This window comes from Corvus cornix, chromosome 1 (genome assembly GCF_000738735.6).
Source record: "Corvus cornix cornix isolate S_Up_H32 chromosome 1, ASM73873v5, whole genome shotgun sequence".
NCBI lineage: Eukaryota > Metazoa > Chordata > Aves > Passeriformes > Corvidae > Corvus > Corvus cornix.
The window spans coordinates 83,530,038-83,555,017 of record NC_046332.1 but is presented as its reverse complement, the minus strand read 5'-3'; the positions used below and the strand labels follow the sequence as shown (position 1 = coordinate 83,555,017).

The 24,980-nt window shown below is 38.7% G+C and overlaps 1 protein-coding gene across 1 annotated transcript; it reads left to right on the top strand.

Annotated features, from left to right (window-relative positions):
* The first annotated feature begins 25 nt into the window (after window positions 1-25).
* LOC104686016 (interleukin-5 receptor subunit alpha-like) lies at window positions 26-24,905 on the top strand. Its single transcript, XM_010394163.3, has 14 exons — window positions 26-143; window positions 2,402-2,531; window positions 2,624-2,799; window positions 3,448-3,587; window positions 4,207-4,245; window positions 4,925-5,066; window positions 14,041-14,170; window positions 14,262-14,437; window positions 15,838-15,977; window positions 20,575-20,613; window positions 21,592-21,721; window positions 22,975-23,071; window positions 23,566-23,647; window positions 24,458-24,905. The coding sequence occupies exons 1-14, from the start codon at window positions 74-76 to the stop codon at window positions 24,530-24,532; spliced, it is 1,566 nt and encodes a 521-aa protein (XP_010392465.2). The 5' UTR covers window positions 26-73; the 3' UTR covers window positions 24,533-24,905.
* The last annotated feature ends 75 nt before the right edge of the window (window positions 24,906-24,980 follow it).

The window sequence follows — 24,980 nt, the reverse complement described above, 5'->3', positions numbered from 1 at the left end:
TATACATTTTACTATCATGATCAAATAATACAGGAGGCAGTTCAGAAGGAGGAGTGCAATACAGAGAAACCAGATGGTTTTTTGCATCACAGCTCACAGAAAAGAGAATATGGTCCTGCCATTTTTTAAAGAAATAAAGATAAGTAAGTGACAAATATGGAGGTTTTCAAATGGGGGCGGTTAAGCAAAAAGACACTAGAGCAATTTAGCTAGTCCTCAGTATAAACTGGAGGCAGAAAAATATCAGTGTCTCTTTGAAATAATGTAAGATAGAAGTCTCATGAAGACTTAGCTCTATTCCAGGTGTTGCTAAAAATAAAAAGGCATTGCTGACAGTGTTGAGTGAATGCAGTAGGCTCAAAAAAAAACCTTACAGGAAGGGTGGTCATATTTATCTACTTTGCTAGATTTTTTTTTGGCATAACCACAGAAATGTGAATAAATAAAAAATGAAAAATAAATGCCCTCAAAACCTTGGAGAAAAGGTCTAGTCGGCAAAGTGTATAGGGAGACCCATATGTATTCACAGCATATGCTTGAATATTTCCTTTGTTCTTGGACAGTTCAACTGCTTGTTGGGCCACGCATGAACCAGGTTGCAAACTGATTTTAAATCAGAATAACCCTTTTTTTCTTTAGACTTTCACCATTGCTAAAGGCTTGAGGAAGCTCACCTCTCCAAGACCCTTGCACAGCACCTGTGATCATACTTCAGACTGCTGCATTTACCTGGCAATTTCTTCATGGGAAGAAAAGTTCTCTATTTGTTTTGTAAATGAGGAAGTGAAGTACATAGATTTGGTTGGCCCTGGCTCATAAAGTGAATCTCTGGCAGACCAGAGAACTGATCCAAGCTCTCCATCACCTCATCACAGTACCATAATCACTAAACTCTCAAAAGTAGTTTTTTAAATATATAAACTTACACATAAATTGGATATAAACAACTCTATGCTGAGAGCTTTGATACCTCTAGGACTAAATATGGGTCAATATTTCTTACAACTACAGAAATAGCTTAGACAGCTCTTCTCTTAGTTGATAGCCCACACTGATGAGATTGTTCCACTGTTTCTGATAGAGGATACTAAGCCAGATGAAAAAAAACAACCAAAAAGAAAAAAACTGCTGAGAGGAGCATTAGTTGTAATGATGATCACTTGTTCAAAGCTACTCAGTACAGGGCCCCACAAGGAGTGGCACTACCACAGCCAGGGAGGCAGGATGGAATCAGGGAGGATCCATGAAGGATGGGAAAGGACAGGGCATGCTTAGGTCAATACTGCCGTTGAAAGAAATGCTGCTGAACCAAGCTCTTGAAAAAGTTTTAGTCTTCTTCTTGAAAGAGAGAAAGCTTTCCAGAAATCCAGGAGTACACTGACAACTTTCTCGTCTCTGGAAAAATTCCTCTTATTTCCAAAGATGTAAAAATCAAGTGTGGAGTTTTAAGGCTAACTAGAAAGGTACATGCAAAGCTTGTATGTGTGGTGCTTAAACTCGATTGGATTAGTCTTGGAAAGCTGTGGCCCAGTCCATCAATTCACAGTGGTAGTTGTTTAGGTACTGAATGTTCATCATTTCCTGTTGGAGGTCTCACCTTTTGATAGGGGAGAAACACACAAGGAATTAATTCAGATTGTGAGTACAGATTGTGAGTTAACTTAAGCAAGCCATAAACTTCTGCTTCAGTTTTGTCTTGATTTTACACTAATTATATGGATATTCAGTCCTGTTTCTATCAAGTTCAGTGCTAATAAGATTCCCCCTAACCTTGAATCCAAAGTACTGGAAGAGATTAACAGCCAATTTCAATTCCTAATTGAAAAATACATCATTCTCTCTTTGAAATTGCAACACTTCTGCAAGGACTAGCTTCAGGAAGCAGTCCCAGGGTTAGATTATAACCGTCCAGCCGTTGCACAGAAGCATGTGGTGAACATCTTAATTTAAATTACTAGTGCTTTATAACTAAGGGTCAGAGCACTTAAGACAAGCACAACAGAGAGAACTTTGCAACTTTGCTCATTGTCGTAGAATTTATATTCCATTGTCGACTGGGCCTCAGCTAAACAGGGGATCTAAACAAAGGACACCACAGTGACTGTGTCTGTTATTAACTTCCACTAAATCATCATGCTTGAGTTGATTAAAGACTCAGTTAAATCCCAGTCACATCTATGGCTTCTGGAGCAATGATAGATAATCCTTATGGCTCAACACAAATAAAATCATTGCCCATCTTCAAGTACAGACAAAACTACAAGACCCAAGAAATATACAGTTGGATTTGCTAAGCAGATAGCTAAAAAATGCTAAATGACCTTGCAAAGATCTGTTTTATCTGAGCAGTTATTCAGTCTTTCTGCAGAGTGGACACGAGATATTCTTTCTGTGTTTGCAGACATGAATGGGACAGCCATTGAAAATTTTGTCTGTGTCATTTATAATGTTTCCTTCATGAACTGCACCTGGCATGTGGGCAGGACTGCTACAGAAGATACCCAGTACTTCCTGTACTGGAGGCCCTCAAAGTAAGTAGGTCTGCTTGAATCTTGGGAATTTTGATTTGTGGTTGGACATGTGACATTGTCAATTTTTAACTGATACAGTATTTCATGTAAAGGAAAGAAGATCTCACAGAATGCCAAAATTACATCAAAGATGATTGTGGAAGGCACACAGGTTGTCGATTCCAAAATGTGACAATAGAAAATAAGGATGCTTATTTCCTGGTAAATGGGTCTAGAAGTGGACAAAACATTCAGTCATATGAGAAGAAGATACTGCTGTACCGAATTGGTAAGGATTTTTTATTGATTGAATTTCCAGTTATATGTTAAAGGAATGAAGAAGTCATCCCTAGGAAAAAGCATGCATTTTAAAAATATTGCTCCTCATAATAGGTTTGGGTTTTTTTTCCTTTTTCTCAGCCCTGATGTCTGAAAAGTGTAAAGTATAAGAATGGACAAAAACTAATGAAAACAGAAACAATCTGGAATCATAGGTCAGAGAATTGTGAACACTTCAGTCAAATATTTATTCTCTGAAAGAAATGTGTCATCTATTAGAATTAACTAGCTAAGGATTCTTGAGTGGGACTGTCTAGATGTTGGTCTTATTATCTTGTAATTACAGTATTAAAAAATCTTAAACCCAAGAAACAAAACCAAACCTGCATAAATCATATGCTGAATTCAATAAAATCTAATAAACGGCTTGTGTTTTTTAATTTTCCTTACTGTTGCAGCTAGTGCTCTAGGCTCCTCAACTGAAATGTTAAATCAGGGAGTCCTGCTTCAGAATATAGGGAGAATATAGTAATTCTGCTATAGTAATTCTGCATTACATCTTTTTAGACAGTTGTTTGAACATCTACCTAAGTTTTTAAAATGGCAGAGTGAAGAGAGCTGTTACTAATCAACAGTATTTCTGATTATATTATTGTAGAAAAACTCACCCCTCCATTAAATGTCACAGTGAACTGTACAGAAGCTTCTCATAGATGTAGTATTTGGTGGCAACCACCTCGCACAAGTCATGTGAAAAAAAGAAGTTGTTTCAAATATGAAATTGTCATAGAAAACAAGGTAAGAATAATTATGACATTTAATAGCATTTTGTATGTCTCTATTTCCATACATAACACCATACAACCAGTACCCTGTTCTCATCCCCTTCTTTAATAACTTGGATGAATATGGAAAGTAATATTACAACCTTCAAAAATAAAGTTCAAAATATTTGTGGGAGCATTTGTGACCTTGTTGTTCCAACAGTAAAAAATAGAAATTAAAAAAAGAAAAAGGAGACATAACATAGCTAAATTAAATGTTTAAGAATGCAAAAGATACACAGGCAAAAAAAAAAAAAAAGGAAAAAACATTGTCTGAGTTTATTCATAAATTTTAGACACTTTGTTTTAACAAGTAAAATGTAAAGATTTTGTCAACCTGAGCATTTTTTTGTTTAGTGCTTTAATACTCAATTCTGCAATCAAATTTAAATGGTACAATATTTCAGAGCATTATCAGGGAGGAAAAACCACTTAGAGGAAGAACAGCTTAATTTCACAGTCTTCAAAGGAAGGCATTTAAAATATTACATACACTTTTTTTTCTGAAAATCAAGCATTCATGAGAGAAGACTCTTTAGTATACAGTAATAAAAAGAATAATCTTAAAAATTAAACTTTTCTCTTGTTGCTAGGCTGATGCTGAGAAAAACACCAAAACCACATCTAAAACAGTAAGTCTGTATTAATGTAACATTTATGCTATATTGAAATTTCTTCTGTATCAGAGCATCCTCCAACCAAATTGGTTTGGTTTCACACTGCCTGTTTCAATGTGCTGCACATTCTCTTTATTGATAAGTTTTCTAAATCTGAAGTTTCGAAATGTTGTTTATAAAACATTGCACAAAAACACCTGCACATGTGGAGCTTGATACTGTTTCACAAAATCTTCCATTTTACATTCTTTTTTACTTCTTAGCAAATTCATATATATGTAAAAGTTGGGTCATGATTCTTTGTAACACTTAGACACAAAAAATGTGGAGAAACTTTTCTTTATTAATGCTCTGTGGAAAGGATTGAGACACAAGAGGTGAGAAAATATTACCTCACAGATTAAGCCAGTATAAAGATGGCACGAAAAAAAAGAGTGCCAGGTCTTTAGTGGAGTCTAAGGAGCCAAGAAGCATACGGCAAATTCGATCTTCATATTACCCAGTAATAAAAATGTTAGAACAAGAGGAATTAGGATGAAACAATCTAACTTATTAAGGGATATTTTTCTACTTGTGATTTCACTCTAGTCTGTACACAGAAAGATTATAGAAATGTGAAATGTAAAATGTAAAATTTTATCATAATTATATAAAAATAATACAAAAATTCTCATTCTACTTGTTTTGCATTTAGGAAGCAATCATTGAAAATAACTCCTACCTATATGAAAGCTTCAGCTCAGAAAAAAGGTACAGCGTCAAAATCAGAGCAACAGATGGGGGCCTTTGTTTAGTAAGCCCAGACTGGGGAGAGTGGAGCACCCCTGTGGAGTTTGGTAAAAGTCCCTTCCTTGACCTAGTTCAGTAATTACCTGTCTGCCTTATTTTTTACTTCATGCTTACGGATGGAAACACATTGATTTGTTAGGACAAAGAGAGTCAAAGAATTGGCATGTCTCTTAATTTTAGGGAGTTCTCCAAGCATTCTTGGGAGACAGTGCTTCTTGCACTGGAATAGTGAACAAAGCAGACCTTTTTGAGGTCTGTTGCCAGCTGTTTTACTTTTTCCATCTTTACTCCTGACTTTATAAACTTCTTTTTCCTGCTGTTGCTCTCTGCCACCTTGGATACTTAAATACTGTGTAGGACTCAGTTCCTCAGGTCTTAAGTTACTGTAGACAGTCCACGTGCTGTCAGCCATCCTATTACTTCATGTGCTACAGAGCAGTGAGGTGCTAAGCTAAAGGAGTCATCCCTTCATACAGTGTTTGACACTCTGATGCAAAGCAGATTGCACATAGCTGTGCAATCTTTCATGACCTGTGATGCTAACCAGCACTTTGATGATTGCTTGATTTTCAGGAACACAACAACTTACGTCTACTTCACCTTACGTGCTATTTCTGATACCAGGGCTGGCAGCAGGTCTCACACTTTTTCTCTGCATGGCAGTGTAAGACTTTTATTTCTTGTGCAAATTTTTATTCTATAGTTGAAATAACACTTCTTCCCCCAACAGAAAATCTGTGGCTTCTTTTTAAAGGAGATAAGAGAGGGAGAAAATCGACACTGAGCTACACTAGGAATCATCTCCTGGATGTTCCTCAAGTGTGCTCTATACTTTTGATTCCAAACTTTCTTATCCACTTGGTTAATGTAACTCAATGCTTTCCAATACTGGGACAAGGCCTTGTATCAGTACCACTTTCCTGCCATCAGACCCTGCAATGCAGATGGTTGGTACATGAAATTGTTTCCATATTTTGATAATATTTCCCTTTCATATACTTAAAAAAACAGCTTCTTATGAGGCTTTAGTAAGTCATAAAATAAATTATTGTCATCCAAATTCTGAACAACAAAATTATAATATTGTAATCAGCCTACGTAATTCTTAGCTACTTTTGACGTAGAAGAATACTGCTTATCTTAGAGAAATAAAATAATACCTCAAAAGCATTATTATATAGTATGTGTTCATATCACATTATATAATATGTGTTGCATATTAACACATACTATATGTGTTAATATGCAATATTAACATATTGCATGTTAAGTCTTTTCTTCACCAAACCTTTTTGTCACTGTAGAAGGGCTTATTTGAAAAGAACATCTGTTACTGTACCACAGCCAAAAGACCCATTCCATGAGCTCTCTCCAATGGACTTCCAGGTATGTTTTCTTTCCATTTGCCTGAAATTAAAAAATTTAGTTCCAAAGGTATGACCGTAGTGTTAGAAAGATGCAGACAAGCAAGAATCAATTTTCTTTCTTTTTCTTGTTCTTAGGGTATGGAAAGAGAAGGTCGATATACAAGTAATTTGTCTGTTTTACTTTTTATGAAATAATTGTCATCTGTCTACCTGAAGCACTGGAGAAAATACAGTTTCACCCTGCTCTCCCTATAAGCCATATGCTATCACTAGAATAATGTGGAGTGTAAGTTTCTCAGCACAATAATAATGCAGAATCAGGCAGGGAGAGAAGGGACAAAGAAATCTACAGTAGTTTTTCCATAGCAGATATTTAGATCCATGATAGTATTTGGCAATGATGCTAAAGGAGAAAAAGTTTCTAGGGTATGGTGAGCAAGAAAGTGGAGCAGAGTGTTGAGAGGCGCTAACTTACGCAGAACACTGGAATGACTCGTGAGAAGGAACAAACAGACAAACAGTGCAGGAACTTCCCTTCTAGAGAGCATATTGCAGTTTGCTGCAATTTTCAGTCTTTGGATTGGCAGCAGACAGGTCTGGAAGCCAAAATTTGTCTGCAGGGACACACTGAATTTCTGGCGAGCCTTTATAAAATCTTTTACTTTCTTTTCCTTCATCATGTTAACTTTTCTGTTTTAAAAGATGAATTTTCCAGCTTTTTAGTAAAAATGTCTTTTGTTCCTCTTTGGGAACTATATGGAGAGAATATCTAGACGTGTTTACTTCGGTCTTCTAATTGACAGAATCCTGCTATAGCTTCTACACAATAAATAACAACTCTGAATGACAGGAGATTCATAAATCATGACTTTGTGACTAATCTCATGCATCAAACCCTAAAAAAAATGTTACATTCTTCCTTTAATAGACAGAAGATATGGATCTATTAAAAAAGCAAGACACTGAAGAAATAATAAGTCTTGAAGAAGTGATGGAATGCAAGTGAAATGAGCAACTTGATTTTTTTAAAGCATATATATCTTGTTGGCAAAAATTAACAAGGTTTTCATATTCTGTCACTCCTGGAAGCAGGGAGAAGAGTATTGACTGTAGAGGAAATTCCCCAAGAAATTATCTTTAAAAGCCTCTTTGTATTTGGTTGATTTTCTATAAACATTTGAAGTTCGGACTTTTTCTGTTTTTTATTATGACAAATACTACAGTATTTCAGAAAAAAAAATTTCAGTATTGCTTTGGAAGTTATTATATTGGTTTTCAACATGATGCAAAAGAATAAGTAAGAACAACCAAACTTTAGGGTTTTATTCAGGATCTCCAGTGGTTTAGTGTCTCAAAAAAGGTACATCCATACTGCGATTGTGATCAGGAACAAAATTTGACATCTGTTTGAAGGCCCACTGTATGAAAACTAGCCAAGATCAAGCCTGTTAAGAAACATCACTTGCTCATACAAAATGACTACTATTAAAGATCATCTCTTCATATCTGTGTTAGATGAAAAAATTACTTAATATATGATTGCTAACAGGTAGCAGATGTATATGTGTATATGTATTGAGTGGGAAATGTTGGAAATTGAACATTTGAACTCTGCAGCAGAAGCCTGTCACTTGCTAACTGCAAGTGGTTCCGGCTGGTTATGTGTTTTTATAACACCTGGATGAAGCAGAAGTATCACAGCCTGAATCTTCCAATTAATAAGGAGATATGAGAGAAACCTCTCAATTTAGAGGCTAATCACATATTTTGACCTTCCATTTGCTTGAAATTGAATATGAGTCAGTGGTGCCCTGACAGCCAGGAGGGCCAACCTTGTCCTGTGGCACAGCATCACCAGCCGGGTAAGGGAGGGGATTGTCCTGATCTTCTCTGCACTGGGGTGGCCTCACCCCGATTCCTGTGTGCAGTTTTTGGTGCCACAACACAATAAAGATATAAAGCCATTAGAAAGTTCCCAAAGAAGGGCCACAAAGACGGTGAAGGGCCTTCACCGTGTTTGTTAAGATGGGAAGGTGTATGAGAAGCGGCTTGAGGTGACTTGGTCTGTTCAGCCCGGAGGAGACTGAGAGGACACATCATTGCAGTTACAACTTCCTTGTGAGGAGAAATAGAGGCGGAGGCACTGATTTCTTCTCTTTGGTGACCAGTGACAGGACCCAAGGGAATGGCCTGAAGCTGTGTCAGGGGAGGTTTATGTTGGGTATTAGGAAAATGTTCTTCACCCAAAGGGTGGTTGGGCACTGGAACAGCTCCCCAGGGAAGTGGTCACAGCACCAGCCTGACAGAGTTCAGGAAGCATTTGGACAACACTCTCAGGCCCATGGTGTGACTCTTGGGGCCAAGAGTTGGACTCATTGATCCTTGTGTGTCATTTCCAACTCAGGTTATTCTATGATTCTATAATTCCATCAAGTCTCAGGATGGTTAAAGTCATCTCAAGTAGCTGAAATCCTATCATGGAAAATAAAGTCCTCTCAGTAATAAAATTCCACTAGACTAGGTTACCATCAAGAGAGCATCTTTGAAACTAAATTTTTCTATAGTTCTGTGTTTCTAAATGAGCTTTCAATAAAAATTTATTCTGAATGCGTCAGGGAGACGGTTCCTCGCAGGACCATCTCTCCAGACCGGTTATGGTTTCCTGGGTCTGAGCTACAGACTCCGCACCAGCTACCACAAAAATTTATTTTGAATGTCTGTTTAAAACAGTGCCAGAGAAGGATCCTTCTACTTGAGTTATTATTGCCAAAAGATAAAAGCACCTGCATTAAATGTGGATAACTAAAGCCAACACTTACTTTAATCTAAGGACAATTAAACAGATACAGTCTACTGGATCCTCTCCATCCTGCTTCACTTAGAGTTGATCATGCCCATTGAGGCACCCCTTACATACCCACTGCTTTCACTGTGGAAGCTGCTGAGACAGCAAAGTCATTTAAGAAAACTTGTTCACTATCAGCACACTAATGAGAAGACCATAAATCATATCCAGGAAACAGCGGAGATGGTAGTAGGAGTGGGACTAAGATATCACTTTCCCATCCCTAGGCAAAGACCCCAAAGTCAGTGGAAAAGGATGGTCAGGCTTTACAACCTTTTAACTAAGTGGCTTGGATGCTCACACAGGAAGAAGTCCTTTATTCTGGTCACCTATGGCTGTTCCTCTGTTCTGTGCTAAAAACTAGAAAGATCTTGCTCCAAGGAAAAAATTGAGGATCTTGTTTACCATTTGTATTTTTGTGATATACACATAAACTGTAACACACCAGTACAGCAAAACAGCCAGACGGTTCTTGTGAACACTCCTGTTTTAGTTGGAGCAATAAACTATTCTTCAGCTTTTTGTGATTTTTGAGAAAATTTGGGTTTGATCCTGTTTCTGCAATGACTTTACTCCCATTAGAGCCAAAAGTCTGTAAACAGCCCTAGTGTCTCTGTCCAGGTTTCTCTTCTCTCCTTTACTCTTTCTCTTTCTCTTCCTCTTTTCTTCTCATTTTGCTTCCAACTCCTGGGTCATAGCAAGGCCACTCAACACTAGTTTTCTGGCCTCTGAAAGATGACAGACTTTGCTACCCTCAGTAGCACCATCTTTGCTTGGGAATTTTTAAAATGTTTTTGATTTGTTAGCATTTTTGAAAGCCTTAGGTAAGGAGTTGCCCTAAATATAGACAAGAAGTCCCCTGGGTAGAACAGTTCCCTTTTCTGCAAAAACACCACTGTCCTTGTGGGCTGTTTGGATTGTTTTGCTGCAGTATGTTCCAGTTTAAAAACAAAGTACCCAAATCCAAAAAAGACAAGCTCTAGTCTTCCTCATTGTGTTTCAGAGATACATAATCTGACAGAGCACACAAAAACGCACTGCTTCCCCTCTGCCTTCTCTGCAGGCTCAAGAGATCTTCAGAGTGGAAGCATGGACAGGCAGGCAAACAAAAATTCTGACTTCCTTCATTTTCCACAGTCCCATTTGGCTCTCCATGGCATTTCTTACAGCTCTGATTTTATTACTTGGGTACTTGTCACTACCCTACTCCAGGAAATGCAGTGTGTTACGACCACGAAATTGAGTGCTCATCTTCCAAAGATGAGGACACAATAAATGCGGCGTTTTTCATTCTTTGTGATCAGAAGTCCTTTCCTCTGTCTATACAGCACAGTGAATGTTCAAAAAATTCCCTACATGGTTATGTATGGAATTTATTTAATCTGGAAGTACAGTGATACTTCTGAAAATGGACTTCTTTTACCTCTGAATGACTACCATGGGCTCAGACCTGATGTCCAAGCTTTCAGTTGCTTTGTCTGTTGACATCTATAAAGTGATAGGGTAGTCATAGTGATTCTTACCAAAATGAGCTGCTTATTTGACTAAACATGCTTTTTGGTAGAATATCCACTTACACCTATATGGTCATCATTCCCACTCTTTTTTTCATAACTATGCTTCAGAAAAACTTTGTCATACTGTTATTCTCTACTAGCATATGAAGAGAGTCAATGTCCATGAATTGGTCCTTATAAAGCCACCATTGCCTTAGATCTTTACCTCTGAAACCACAAAAGACCAGGCCATGCTCTGTTGATTCTCTCATGATTCTTGATTCTGTGGACAACTGGAGTTTTTTAAGTTCTGGATGCTCAAAGGGAGTTGCTCATCTCCCCAGCTAACACCGAGTTATTAACAGATGTGATCAAATGCGTGAACACAACCATTGAGTGCCACTTAATGCATTGGTTCTTTTTTCATGCCTTGCTCTATGCTTTTAGTACTGCATGTGAGCAGAAGTGTGGTAGGTTCTTTTTCTTTTTTTTTTTTTTTGCTAGAAAATATTTTTGCAGACAAAAAGTTTCCAGTAGGATGAGTAGACTTGCTTCACTACACCTGTGCATTTTATACTACATGAGTTGAGGAGAAAAAAGCAGGTCAGATGTCCTCTTTGTGGTGTTGGCTGGCCTCAGTGACAACTCAGTATAACTACTATTGACAATCAATGTAAGAGAATGAAACCAGAAAACAACTGTCCACTTCGAGTTCATCAGTCATCAATCTCTAGCCAGAATCCAGGAAGCAGAAATACTCATGAGCCCAGGCATTTCTGGGTCTCTAGAAAGTAAGCCCTCTTTGTCTCCAAGGAAAGTCAGCACTGCACTACCCTCAGCTTCCTCCCTTGGAAATAACTGTATCCTAGTTATGTAAGAATAGCTGATATATAAGAACTACTGCTCATATGGTTAAATCATTCCATATGTCAATAAAAAAAGCTCTAGGATAGGAACGACCATGGGATTTTGATAAAGGCAATTCCTGGAACATCCAGGAAAACTTTTGGGCAGCAGGTGAATTTTTCCAAATATAGTAGCCAAGAAATGGGAGTGGTAGAGAAGTACATGGACTGTTCTCTTTCCTACAGGTTTTTAACTCCAAGCAGAAAGGATCTGCCTGTTCTTAAGAGGAAAATGTTGAAATATCTTGGTATTTGAAAAATGTCATATTTTCTTGTGATGCTTCAATTTCAATGTGAAGAAATAAAATTACTTTACATGGATTTTAAATCTCCATATTAAGCAAACTACATTGTCTTCTGTGAAACAAAGGCTTTCAGGGTATAAGGGAGGTTTTGATGTTTTATACTGTTTATAATAACCCTCTTCTTTAGAAAATGTATGGTTGTGACCTGAGAAGGTAACAAATGCTCAACAGAATGGGCCTGGAATGGCTATTTGTATTTGGATGCTTACTACCTACAATTTTTTTCTGTTTCAGTGGTGGTTTGTGGTTTGGCTATTTTCACCCTAGGAGAAATGGACTGAGGACAAGCCCACCTTTTGATAGTGATATATCTTATCTGAAGACATCATACCCAAGATTTGAAATCCCCTTTTTCCATCTGCTTTAAGAACATTTACAGTTTGCATTGTCATCTCCCTGAGAATCCCCCCAGGCCTGCTTACCCCTGCCCAACCCCCAGAGCTTCCCTCACCCTGCCCAGAGCCCTGAACCCCACATCAGTCCCTGGATCCATCAGCCCCTGCCCAGTGATACCACAGCAGGGCCAGTCTCTGGGTTCCCACAGCCCTGCCCTGCCCGAACATGGGCCCTGCCAAGCTGGGCCCACCCTCAGGCCCATGACCCTTCCCAGTCCCCAAGAAGGTTCCTGGTGGTCAGGGTTGGGGTTGCCCTGGGTCCCCAGTTGCCCTGATCTGGACTGGAGTTGGGGTGGGCTGGGACTGCCAGGCCTTGCCCCGATGCCTTCCATGGAGAAACCCCATCCTCCATCCCCCAGAGATGACTTGTATAGAGAGATGCTTTGTACTTCTCAGTATTGTTTAGAGCTAGAGAGAAATACCTGTAAAAGTAAATATTTTTATGCACTTGCTGGATTCCCAAGCACCAGCATGCTCTGGTGCAATGAAAAGAGAAATTTAACCAGCTAACTTCTTGTTCGTGTTATAAGAACTCCCGGGTTGGGCAATTACAAAAATTTGCTATGAATCAGGGGGGAAGTGATGACCATTTATTTTGCAACACTTCCGATGTTAAGACGGTTCCCCAAAACACAAGCAGCAAGGGAGACAGCCCTATTTATAGTTATACAGCCTTTTAAAATATAGTATTTCCATCTTCTCTGAACCTGAAGACTATAATAGATAAACAAGGTAAAGACATTTTGAAATAGAAGGTAGGTCCATCTTTTTCTTTCCAACTGTTTTGTTTGATGAGGTATTTACTGAGTCTCCAGGAAGTCCAGGACTGGAGGGGTCATGTCCCAGACAAAAATCTAAAAAGCTGTCAGAGGAATATATGGAACTAAGTTGAATGAAGATTTTTTTGCAAATAAAGTACCTGCAGCATGCTAAGAAAGAACCTAGACAAAATTTTGATTTTTTACTGGGTTTGATACTGAATTTTTAAAAGTGAGAGACTGTTCCTCAGTCATAGAATCATATTCACAGAATGATTTATGTTGGAGAGGACCAAACCCTCCATGGACATGTTCCAGTAGACCTGGTTGCTGAATGTCCCATCCAACCCGGCCTCAAACACTTCCAAGGATGGCGCATCCAAACTTCTCTGGGCAACCTGTTCCATTGCCCCACTGCCCTCACAGTAAAGCTTTGTATCTGACCTACATCCTTAAAAGCACAAGAACTAACACCCTCAGCAAACTTACCATATTCAACATTGGGTAACTTGAGTTGATGGATATTGCTGTGACCTATTTTGATATTTTCTGCTTGCAGCTGTTTACCCACCTGCCTGACATCTATTCATCCTAAACTTTATATATAGGAGATAGAAGAACAATCTTTAGAACTTAAAATGCTGTCACCCTGTATGTCAATGTATGTCCATAAAGTTTATGCAATACTTCTGAGATCACCAGCTTTTGTTTCACACAAATTGTTTTGTTGCAGCTATAATACTATCTTTGGAGGATTTATCCATAAAAAATTTCTTCATTGAATCTTTCAGGGCAAATATCTTTCATTGTTAGCAAACAAAATGAAATAAGTATTTCCTAAACTGAGCAATAACTAGCTGGAGTCTAACATACCTAAGTGTGTGCCATGATCCTCCAGCTTGAAGGAGTCACATGATTTTTCCTCATCATGGATATTCCTGTGTTTGCAGGCATGAATGGGTCGGCCATTGAAAACTTCTCCTGTGTGATTTATAACATTTTCCTCATGAACTGCACTTGGCAGGCAGGAAGGCATGCTCCAGCAGATACACAGTATTTTCTCTACTGGCAGAATTCAAGGTAAGTAAATCTGCTTGAGCCAGGAAATTCTGAATTCTCATTCACCACATCACAGTGCCCATGTTTAACTAAAATACTTTGCTGTATGCAGAGATGAAGAGGAGATGGAATGTGAGCTTTACATTAAAGATGAAAATGGCAGAAATATGGGATGTATCTTCCAAAATGTGAGCATAGGGACTGAAAAAGCTTACTTCCTGGTGAATGGGTCTAGCAAAGACTCCCTGATCCAGTTCTATGATGAGTACATTGACCTGTATAAAATTGGTAAGTAAATAGTTTATTTTGGCTTTATTTTAATTATTGTATTAAAATAGTAGAGCATTTATCCCTGAGAAGGAATCATGTACCCTGTCTTACCTAGAGTTGAGAGTAAGAGACTGTGGCCTTCTCAAGAAAACCTATTCCTGAAGCAGAAGACAAAGAGGGGAGTCAAACAGGAAAGCTCCACAGCTGCATTCTGTCTCAGATTCTTTAGCAATCTTCCCTTATGGTATTTAGGTTTTTCTCAAGCAAGGTCCACAAAACTTAACAAACTGTACTTTTCCCTGCTGTCCTTTCAGTGATGGCCAAACACCTTTCAACAGAGGAGAGGGGAGACTTTTTAGAAGTTTATCTGAGCACTGATTTCTGCTTTTCATTACCAATGGGGATGACATATAGGACACCATACCCTGGAGTAAATGAATTAAGATACGTACAACATACCTTATGCACATGGTGCTGTACTTGAAAGCCTCCTGTGCAGTTACTTTTACTGTGGCAAATTCTCGTTGGAAATGTCACACTGGTTTTGGTATTGTGTTAAAAAAATGCACAAAAAAGGCTTCATTCTATAAGAAGAAATTGACCTGTAACATCACTCATGGCAGATAAAACAAGATTGTTCTTAGACCAAGTAGCCCATCAAAAATAGGCCAGGCCTGTCCCTAAAGACAGTAGTGTAAAGCAGTAGTGTAGCTGATATTAAACTTTCCTCTATCAGCCTTTTGTCACCCTTTCTGCCATGAGTGGCTGTCTTTTGCTGTTCCATTAATCATGTCATTGGCAATGATCAAAAGATAAAGGTCCTCATAATTTTGCTTACATCTGTGAAGTGAAGGGAGATATATGAAGAAGTTGGCTAGGCTGTTAAAAATGGAGTGTCTTTCTTAAACTTGTATGGCTACTTTTGCAAGGAGGGAATAAACTGCAAAGTTCACGACAGACTGAAAGCAACACCTTCGTGTCACAGAAACATCATGAGGAGGCTTAGAGAAAAAAAGATCTTTGAATTTCGTACTTTAGGGATAGCAGCAGCTATAATAATATAACATAATAATATAATAATATTACTCTGCAGTAATAAACATCATCTTAGAAAGAAGACAGTACTTTATCTTATTCATCTAGAAAAGTAAATGGAGGGGGAGTTGTGTCTTCTTATCCTCCTATATTATGTTCCCTGCCTTAGTCCCTTTTTTTTTCTCATCCTGTGTACATGGTTTAGAAAACTTTTGTCTTTCAACTATTTCTAATTGGTCCTAAGAAAAATAGATATGAACTAGCATCTTTCTTCATAGAGTGTTACTTGCAATTTCACTCTCTTTCATAAAATCAAAAAGAGATCAAGGGATTTTTTTTTTTTAAAAAGTGAATTATTTCAATTCTTGATTATATAATTTCAGAAAAGCTCATGCCTCCATCAGATATCACAGTCAACTGTGATGAAATGAAAAATGATTGCATTATTCAATGGCAACGACCCCAAATAAGTCATTCTAACAAAGGCAAGTGTTTTAAATATGAAATCAACATAAAGTACAAGGTAAGAATGTCCTCACACAATATTAATTCATATGTTTGCATTTAGCAATGCACATGGGTGGAAAGAAAATCAGTCTCTCTTCTATGATGTAGCCTTCCCCATACATAGCATCTTATTCCTTTGTGACTGCACTTTTCAGGTCCATACCAAATCCTGTTATGCCATACTGCCCCATTTTTTTTTTTTTTTAAATCCCTGCTCCCTTGAGTAAGATGCTGCTGGAGATACACTGGATGACTGAGACAGTCCCAGAGGAGAAGCATGGTAAATCAAGATTCAAACATATCACAGCTTTGTGACAGCAGTCAGAAAAGGCACTTCTTACACTAAAACCTGTTGGAGTTGTCCTGGGTTGGACTATTTCCAATGGAGACTGGATCTCTGTGGAAGGGCAGAGCTGGGTTTTAAATAGTGAGAACTGCATTCACTTAACAAGTTTCAGTTAATGGAAGTGAATGAAATTTCTCCATAAATGAAACACAAATAGCTTATCGATATATAAGCATCATGCCTGTTGGTCCAGAAGTTGAAGATTTGCAACGATAAATAAATGGAAAATAGATGTGAGAGAAAGCAGAAAGGCCGTGTAATTAAGGACAGGTTAGTGGGGGTATGACCTTGACTTCACAAGTCTTCGGGCAGCAATAGGGAAGGAATGAGGCTGCCGTGTTCCAAGAGTAGATGTAAACCACTGTGGCAGAATTGCATCAAAAGGCCACAGGGTGGCAGATAGAGACTACAAAGGAAAAATCTTACTGAACTACAACCGGATTTGGCCACCCACTTAGTGGCTGATTGAAGGCATTCCCTAGGTTTCTGAAATTTGGAATTTCTTAGTCTGGATTGGGCTTGCTATTTCACGGATGAATTTTTTTGCAAGCCAAACTATCTGCCATGAAACAGCATTACTTCTCTGAATCACTTGGCTGTTTTAACAAAGAAACCTTACTGAAAACTCTGTCTGACATTGGAATAAAAGTCTATTGCAGTAAAACAATACATTTTTAGTAACTTTAATATATGTAATATCCATTTTATAAAGAATACTCAATTCACACCTTGTCTGAATTTTCTAGTTTTTTTTCCTAATCATTAGTGCTTTTCACCTACCTCATTATGTCAAAGTCCAGCATTATTCCAGCAACTGAGCAGTGTAGGCTCCCTTGAGACTTAAAAGATGCAACTATAATCATATCTTTGGAGGATTTAGCCATAAAAAATTCTTCTGCCAAATTCATTTCTTTATCACTGCCAGGTCTAAACTTGCGGGTTTTTACCAATACACTATGAGCAACAAATGCTGTACTGCAGTCAGCCTTTAAACTTTACTTTTCACAATTGAAATTTCTTGCATTGGGAGCAAACAAAAAAAAAATTTAAAAAGGATAAAAACATGAATAACATAATTTCAATCACATTTTTTCATGTTTGAAAAAAATGTTTCTTCTTCAGTAGTGTTTCTTGTTAAAGCTTTATGGATTAGGATATCTGAGAAAACCAAAGGCAAAGACTTAGCAACGAAAACCGAGCTAAAAAGGCACCAAATACCTCTACCTCCCATATGTTCTTTGTCACTAGGTTCTCCCAATTCAGTGAGCAATAGGCCTGCTTTCTTCTTAACCTCTCTTGTTGTCAATGAACTCATCAAAAACTTTCTTGTAATCACCTCCCTTGCTAGTCTTGACTCCAGCTAAGCTTTGTCTTTCCTGACTCCATTCCTGCATTTGCAGATGATGTTGTTGTATTCCTCCCAAATCCCTTCTTCTACGTTTTGTACAATTCCTTTTTGTCTCTGAGTTCAGACTCAGTCTTCGTGTCCTGTCATGCTAACCTGTCACACTTGCTTGATTTTCTGCACACCAGAATGGACCATTCACGTCTGTCCAGAGAAGGGCAGTGAAGCTGGTGAAGAGTCTGGAACATAGGTTTTATGAGGAGCAGCTGAGGGAGCTGGGGTTGTTTAGCTTGGAGGAAAGGAGGCTCAGGGTAGTCTACATCCACCTGAAGAGACATTGTAGCAGCTGGGAGTCAGTCTCTTCTCCCAACAAACAAACCACAGGACAGCAGGAGATGGCCTCAAAGTTGCACTAGTGGCGATTTAGATGAAATATTAGGGTGGTTAGGCATTTGAGCAAGCTGTTCAGGAAAGTGATGGCATCACCATCCCTTGAAGCACTCCAAAAAACATGTGGCTGTGTGTTCAGGCCAGGTGTCAGGATCAGACTGGCCTCCACCAGTTGCTGTGCCTGCCCGGACTCAAGCAGCATCCGATACACCAGCATGGAGCAATGGTCAGAAGACTTTCATTACCTCAGCATGCCAGCAAAGGTTCCCAAGTAGTTTCCTGAGTGAGGTAAAGGGGCAAGTGAAGAAATCCCAGGCACTGTAGAGCAGCAGCCCTTGGCAGAGGACAATGGGCTTGAGTTTATGAGATACCTCATGAGCACCAAGTGTGATGCCTACATGAATAACCTTGTGAGCTGTCACACAAAAAGCGCATGGCTGATTAGGGTAGAGCACATAATACGGAACAAGTTTTGGGAAAATCCAGCCAAAGGCAACATAAGTAACAATATTTATTGCAATGTAGAATAGTGATCTTAACAAAGCGTAAAGGGTTTCATGATAAGCATAATGTGGGTTATTGCTATGCTTCCATCACCTATCCCCTTGTCATTCTTACACATTTAAACCTGCAATGTGGCACTTGCAGACATGGTTTAATTGTGAACATGGCAGTGCTGGGTTAATGGTTGTACTCAATGATCTTAGAGGTCTTTTCCAAGCTAAACAATTCTATGATTCCATGATTCCTGTGCTCTGAGGAGGTTGTCCTTGTAGATCAACCAGTAGCTTGGCCCTCGGGGGCACTTTCCCTTGAGTACCAAGGCCTGTGACTATGCAGTTTCCTGTAGAGGGTCTCATCTGCTTTTTCTTGATCATGAGATCTGGAACAAGAACCTACTACATTTACACCTCTGCTGGTCTGTCCTCGGATGCCTTCTCTTACTGGCTCATTATTTATCCCCAGACAGAGCTCTATGCATACAAGGAACTCCTTTACACACAGTAGAAGGACCGGGTTACCAAGCCTGTTTGCAAGGACACAGTCACCCTCCTTGGTTCGATGCATCCCATGCCTGTCCAGTAGCCCCCATTTCTCAAAAAGGATCCCAAGGTCATAGAAGACAAAGCCCTGCCTGTGACAGCAGTTACTCAGCCAGGTGTTGACCTGTTGAATGACTGCAATTCTGCTCAAGGCTTTCCCTCTCACTGGAAGGCCTGAAGAGACACCATCTAGACTTCCTGCCCTTCGCCATCCCCCCAGTGCTCTGTAATCACCCTTGAAATCTTCCAGGTTACCCCTGGGCCTATAAAGAAGAACAAAAAGGGGTTCATTGGCCAGATATTTCTCCTAGATTGATCCCTGTGCAAAATTATCTTGATTGCAGATACTAGGTGTCCTGGACAGCAGCTTGCTTTATAAAGTTTTAGAGTGGTTTGGGTTGGAAGTGTCCTCAAAGACTATCTAGTTCCAATCCCCCTGCCATGTCAGGGACACCTTTCACTGGACCAAGTTACTCAGAGCCTCATCTAACCTGGCCTTGAACACTTCCATGGATGGGGCATCCACAGCTTCTCTGGACAGTCTGATCCAGCTCCTCGCCACCAGCACAGTAAAGAATTTCTTCCTAATACCTAATCTAAACCTACCCTCCTTCAGTTTAAGGCCAATCCCCCATGTGCTATTAATACTTACCCTTGTGAAAAGTCCCTCTCCAGCTTTCCTGTAAGACCCTTTAGGTACTGGAAGCTGCTGTAACCTCTCCCCAGAGCATTTTCTTCTCCAGGCTGAACACCCTCATGTTCAGATGCCACAGGTGCATGCATGCAATTATTTGAAAAAATAAGTCTGGATTAATTAAATTTTGTTTTAAAATGGTGTATTGCAAAATAATTACAAAAATATATAACTAGTAGTCTAATGGAGATGATATAGTCTGGAATCAGTTGTGTGTTGTCAGTAAATTATGTGGTAGTTATTCAGAAAAGATGAGCAAATTGTATTGTCTGTCAAAAATGTAGTGGAGGGCAGCCTAAAATACTTGTGAATCCATGCCAGTACCAAATACTTTCATCTAAAAGAAAACAGTATTTTCATCGTATTTGCAATTACATACAGTGACACTTATTGTAAAATTAAAACATTAGATGTAAACTAAAAAGTTTATTTCACAGATTTTTTTTAATCATCTTTTTCTCCCCCCTGGTGTGTGTAAGAATAAATTTATCATTTCCATTCAGGTCAGGCTCAGTTGCATTTCAGTTTAATCACCAGTCTGAAATAAAATTTATATCTCAACTGCAATGATAAGGAAAACAAATATCTTTCCATAGCAGAATTAATCGGCATTGTAGATGAATTAGATATTAGATACTAAATGTTAGAGAAATCATTAGTTCTTCTGAACAAACCATAAAGTACATAAGAAAGAGAATGCAGAAAAATGGGACAGTATATAAAAATTAATTGAAACATAAAACAAGCAATGATAAAAATTAAGTTAGTTGCTTTTCTTTTTCTCTCAATTTACAGGATAATCCTAAAGGAAAACCCATATATACTTCTATACAAGTGAGTCTGTTTGTTCTATTAATTAGCAATACATGTTCATTTCATTGTCAACTGTGAAGAGTAAATAGTATGCAAATACCTTTAAATCAGTATGTCCTCAGTATCCTATGCTTTATGGGATCCTTATTTATAGATTTCATGAATGTGTCAAACTGCTAAATCATCATGGCATATGTAATTTATTATACATTCAAGGGCAGAACTTTATTGTTTTGCTGTAAGTATTTCGAAAACTCTTCCACTTTTCATTATATTGTCCACTCTCCCTCTCAAATATTGGGAACAGAGTTTGAAGTTACACATCACTGACAGCAGAGAAACGATAAAGCATCTCCTAGGAATTTAATTTTATTTATGAAAAACATAGACCACAAAAGTCCTTTTAGGATGGAGGCTGTCATCCAGGTATGCCACACCTCCTTTTAATCAGTGCAGCTTGCACGTCCCACCTCTATGCAAAAGTCTCCAAGAGCAAGAGTATTGCAGTAAATTCTGGTAACACTAATTATTGCAATCTTCTACTTATTTTACAGTTTGGCTGGAAAGTTATGCTTTGTCTGAAAAGTCATAATGCAAAGACTGAGGCAGGTGCACAGACACCTTCCTCAAATCACTCAGTGCTAGCAGTACTGACATGAGATGGTTCAAGACCTTTTTCTACCTCTCTAAGTGCTGTGGGAAATTATCAATGAAACAAATTGTATCATAAGAAATCATAGGTTATACTTTTACAGTGTAAAAGATGAAATGCTTCTAAATGTAAAAAGTTTAGCAAGTGTCAGGTTATTTTTGAGATGCACATTTGGGTAAATATTATATAAATAATAATGATGATTTTTTTTCCTCTGGAACAGCAACCTACTTTAATAAACAATGCTTTCATAGCCTCTTAAAAGTTTCACTGGTAAATGGCACATGTATATTTTCGACACCTAGGCATGGAACAAAGAGAACAATTCAGTTTTCTGTTTTCTTTAGGAAGGGGTAAATAGTCACACATTTCCAAGATCTAACACAAGAAAGAAGTATCTCTTGAAAATGAGAGCAGCTGGCAGTGCCTGCCTTGTGAACCCAGCCTGGGGGGAATGGAGTGCACCTGTTGAGTTTGGTAAGAACAAATCTATGCCCTGGGCTACTCTTCCCCCAGCGATGTCCTGTCCACCTCACACATTGCCATGCACATATGGACACACAGATGTACAAAGGATTGGCAAACTTTTTGGTTCACACCAGGCTACAGAGAAGAGCAGGAAGAGACTTTATAGATTTCTTAACATTTTAACACTGGAAATAACATTAAAAAGTTACACATTTGCAGCTGTAGTGAGCTCCTGCTTACTGCAGGGGGTGTACAAATAGGATCAATGTTATTCCTTCCCATCAGACATTTCTGCTGAAGTGATAAATTACAGAGTTCATTTCATACCAAGCAAAACCTTTCAGACTGGCGTTCACCACAGTCAGTCAGCACAGTAGACGTTTGGCACAACATGAAGTTCAAAAAGTTCAAGGCACTGCACCTGGGTTCAGGGCAACCACTGGTATCAGTATGGGCTGGGGGATGAAAGAATTGACAGTAGCTTTGCTGAGAAGGACTTAGGGGTGCTGGTAGATGGCAGGTTGGACATGACCCCACAAGGTGTACTTGCAGCCCAGAAAGCCAAACCTGTCCTGGGCTGCATCAAAAGCAGGGTGGCCAGCAGGGCAAGAGAGGGGATTCTGCCTCTCTACTCAGCTCTGGTGAGACCCCACCTGCAGTGCTGCATCCAGCTCTGGGGTCCTCAGCATGGCAAGAACATGGATTTGTTGGAGTGAGTCCACATGAGGGTCACAAGAAGGATCAGAGGGCTGGAACACCTCTTGAAGTCTAAGAGAGTTTGGGTTGTTCAACCTGGAAAAGAGAAGGCTCCAGAGACACCCTCTTGCAGTCCTCCAGTACTAAAGGGACTACAAGAGACCTGAAGAGAGACTTTGTGCAAGGTCATGTCGTGATTGTTCAAGAGGGAATGGCTTTAAAATTACAGAGTGTAGACTTAGATTAGATTTTAGGAAGAAATTCTCCACCATGAGGGTCATAAGGCACTGGCACAGGTTGTCTAGAGAGACTGTGGATGCTGCATCCCTGAAAGTGTTCAAAGCCAGGTTGGGGCTCAAGCTGGTCTAGTGGAAGCTGTCCCTGCCTATGGCAGAGTGGCTGGAATCAGATGATCTTTAAAGGTCACTTCCAACCCAAGTCATTCTGTGTACTGGAATTCTATGATCTATTCCTCGTATAAAAGCAACAACAACAATAACAACAACTATTATTATTAATAATAACAATAACAATAACAATAATAATAATAAATGTTTCTCCTTCAGGAAATGAAGAAATTATATATTCTTCAGTATGGATTTTACTTGTGGTAGCAGTTGTGACACCCTTAATTGCAATCATTACAGTTTTGTTCTGCAAAAGGTAAACTTAATTTATGCATTTATTTTATTTTCTGTGGGTGTGTGTAACACCTGTAGTGCTTAAACAAATAAGGTGTAGGTGTCTCTGTAGGATACATAAAATAAACCACATGTGAAACAGAAACAGAAAGGATGTTCTATGATATGATGCACTTTGCATAGAAATATACAGTAATTCAGAAAAGATACTGCTCTCTCAACTTGTTAAAATTTTTCCCCCACTTTTCACTGTTTGTAATGACATAGGACAAATTCCTTTTTCTTTCAGTGAAGGAATTTTACTACTAGTAAATCTTGAATCAAAAATGAATCTGTTACCATCCAAATTATTAATGTTTTCCTGATATGTGTTCATTCTGTGTTGAGATTATATATATTTTTCAGTTCACTTCTAAGACTGAAGAGGAAGATAAGAGCTGCTTCAAGGGTGCAATGGTTTTGTCATATTACAGTTATTCGATTTTAATTTTGTATTCAATACCCTTTGATTTCCAGGACTGGCTGTTGGAAGGCAGCATTTCCACAGATCCCAGGACCAAAACCTGCTTTTTTGACACTGGGTGATACAAACCTAGAGGTATGTTCTCTTTCTATTTTTATATCAAATGTGTGAAATACATACAAAGCTCTACTGGACGAATTTTTAAATGATAAGGTACTTATTACAAAGGATCACTCTTCTTTTTGCCATATCCTGAAGAATTACAAAGTAAAATCACCAGGCAAGTTTGTTAAGGGAAGTCAAACGTAGTGCTCTTCCGGAATCACGAGGTTTCTCCCATTCCAGTCTCACAGGTGCACAGGTTGATGGTCCCATTGGTAGACTCAGGCAGCAGGAAGGGCTGTTCACTTTCCCAACACGAGGCACAGACATGAACAATGACACAACAGAGCACAGTGAGGCAGCCGGACACAAAACCAGCACAGCTGCCTCTACCAGCACCACAGCAACACCATCAGCAATCTCATAATTAGAGTCCCAGACATCACAGCCCTCTTGCCACTCTCCAGCTGAGCAGGGCTGAATTTGCCAGTGAGACGAGTACACCTCCTTGCTCTCTTCATTTACAACCACCACAGAGTTCCTCACATCTGATCCTGGCGTCTGAGCCCTGTGTCCCCCCCACCAGGTCCCACCCTCCAAGCTGCCACCTTGAATCCCTCCAGGTGCACACCTCTCCTTCTTACCCACTAGCAAGTCATACACACAGGATAGAAAAAAAGGTGATGCAGAAAACGGTTCAAAACAGGGTTTTGTAAGGAAACAGGACAGACTGTGGTGGTGACACATAGCAAAAACAGGTGAAATACTTTCAGAATTGTGCATAAGTAGATGCTAACCTAACATTATGTATAAGACTGATGGAAGTTTTTATTTTCCTTTCAGCTGATGGAGAACAAAATTCAGTCAATAACATCTGAAAACGAAGAGATAGTATTAGTTGCTGACATTGTGAGATAACCAAGAAAAATGGAGGGGCCTGAAAGTGCATTTCTTAGACAACTCTATATTCCTGTGGAAAGTCTGGAATAATACATTGGCTTTCTCCACTTTCTTCTTTTTCTTGTATAGAACTGTGATGCAACCAAGAGAGAATGATATCTCACATGCAATCTTTCTAAATGCCATTGTATTTGCTTATAGCTTTGGCTAATTTTAACTGTTTGGGTAAGCTGTCCCTATTGGATATCTTCTGTTTTGTAAATAATATGGAAATATTTCATTCAAGAAGTTTTATTTATATTTTGATCTTAAGGAAAAATGATTGGTTTTCTGTCTCATATTAAAAATATTAATAATTAATTTATTGAGATGAATACAATTTAAAAAATTCTGATGCCTGAATTCCATTGTTCTACTGTCAAAAATGGGTCAATTCATGCTAGAAGTTTCTTTGGAGCTCTTCAAG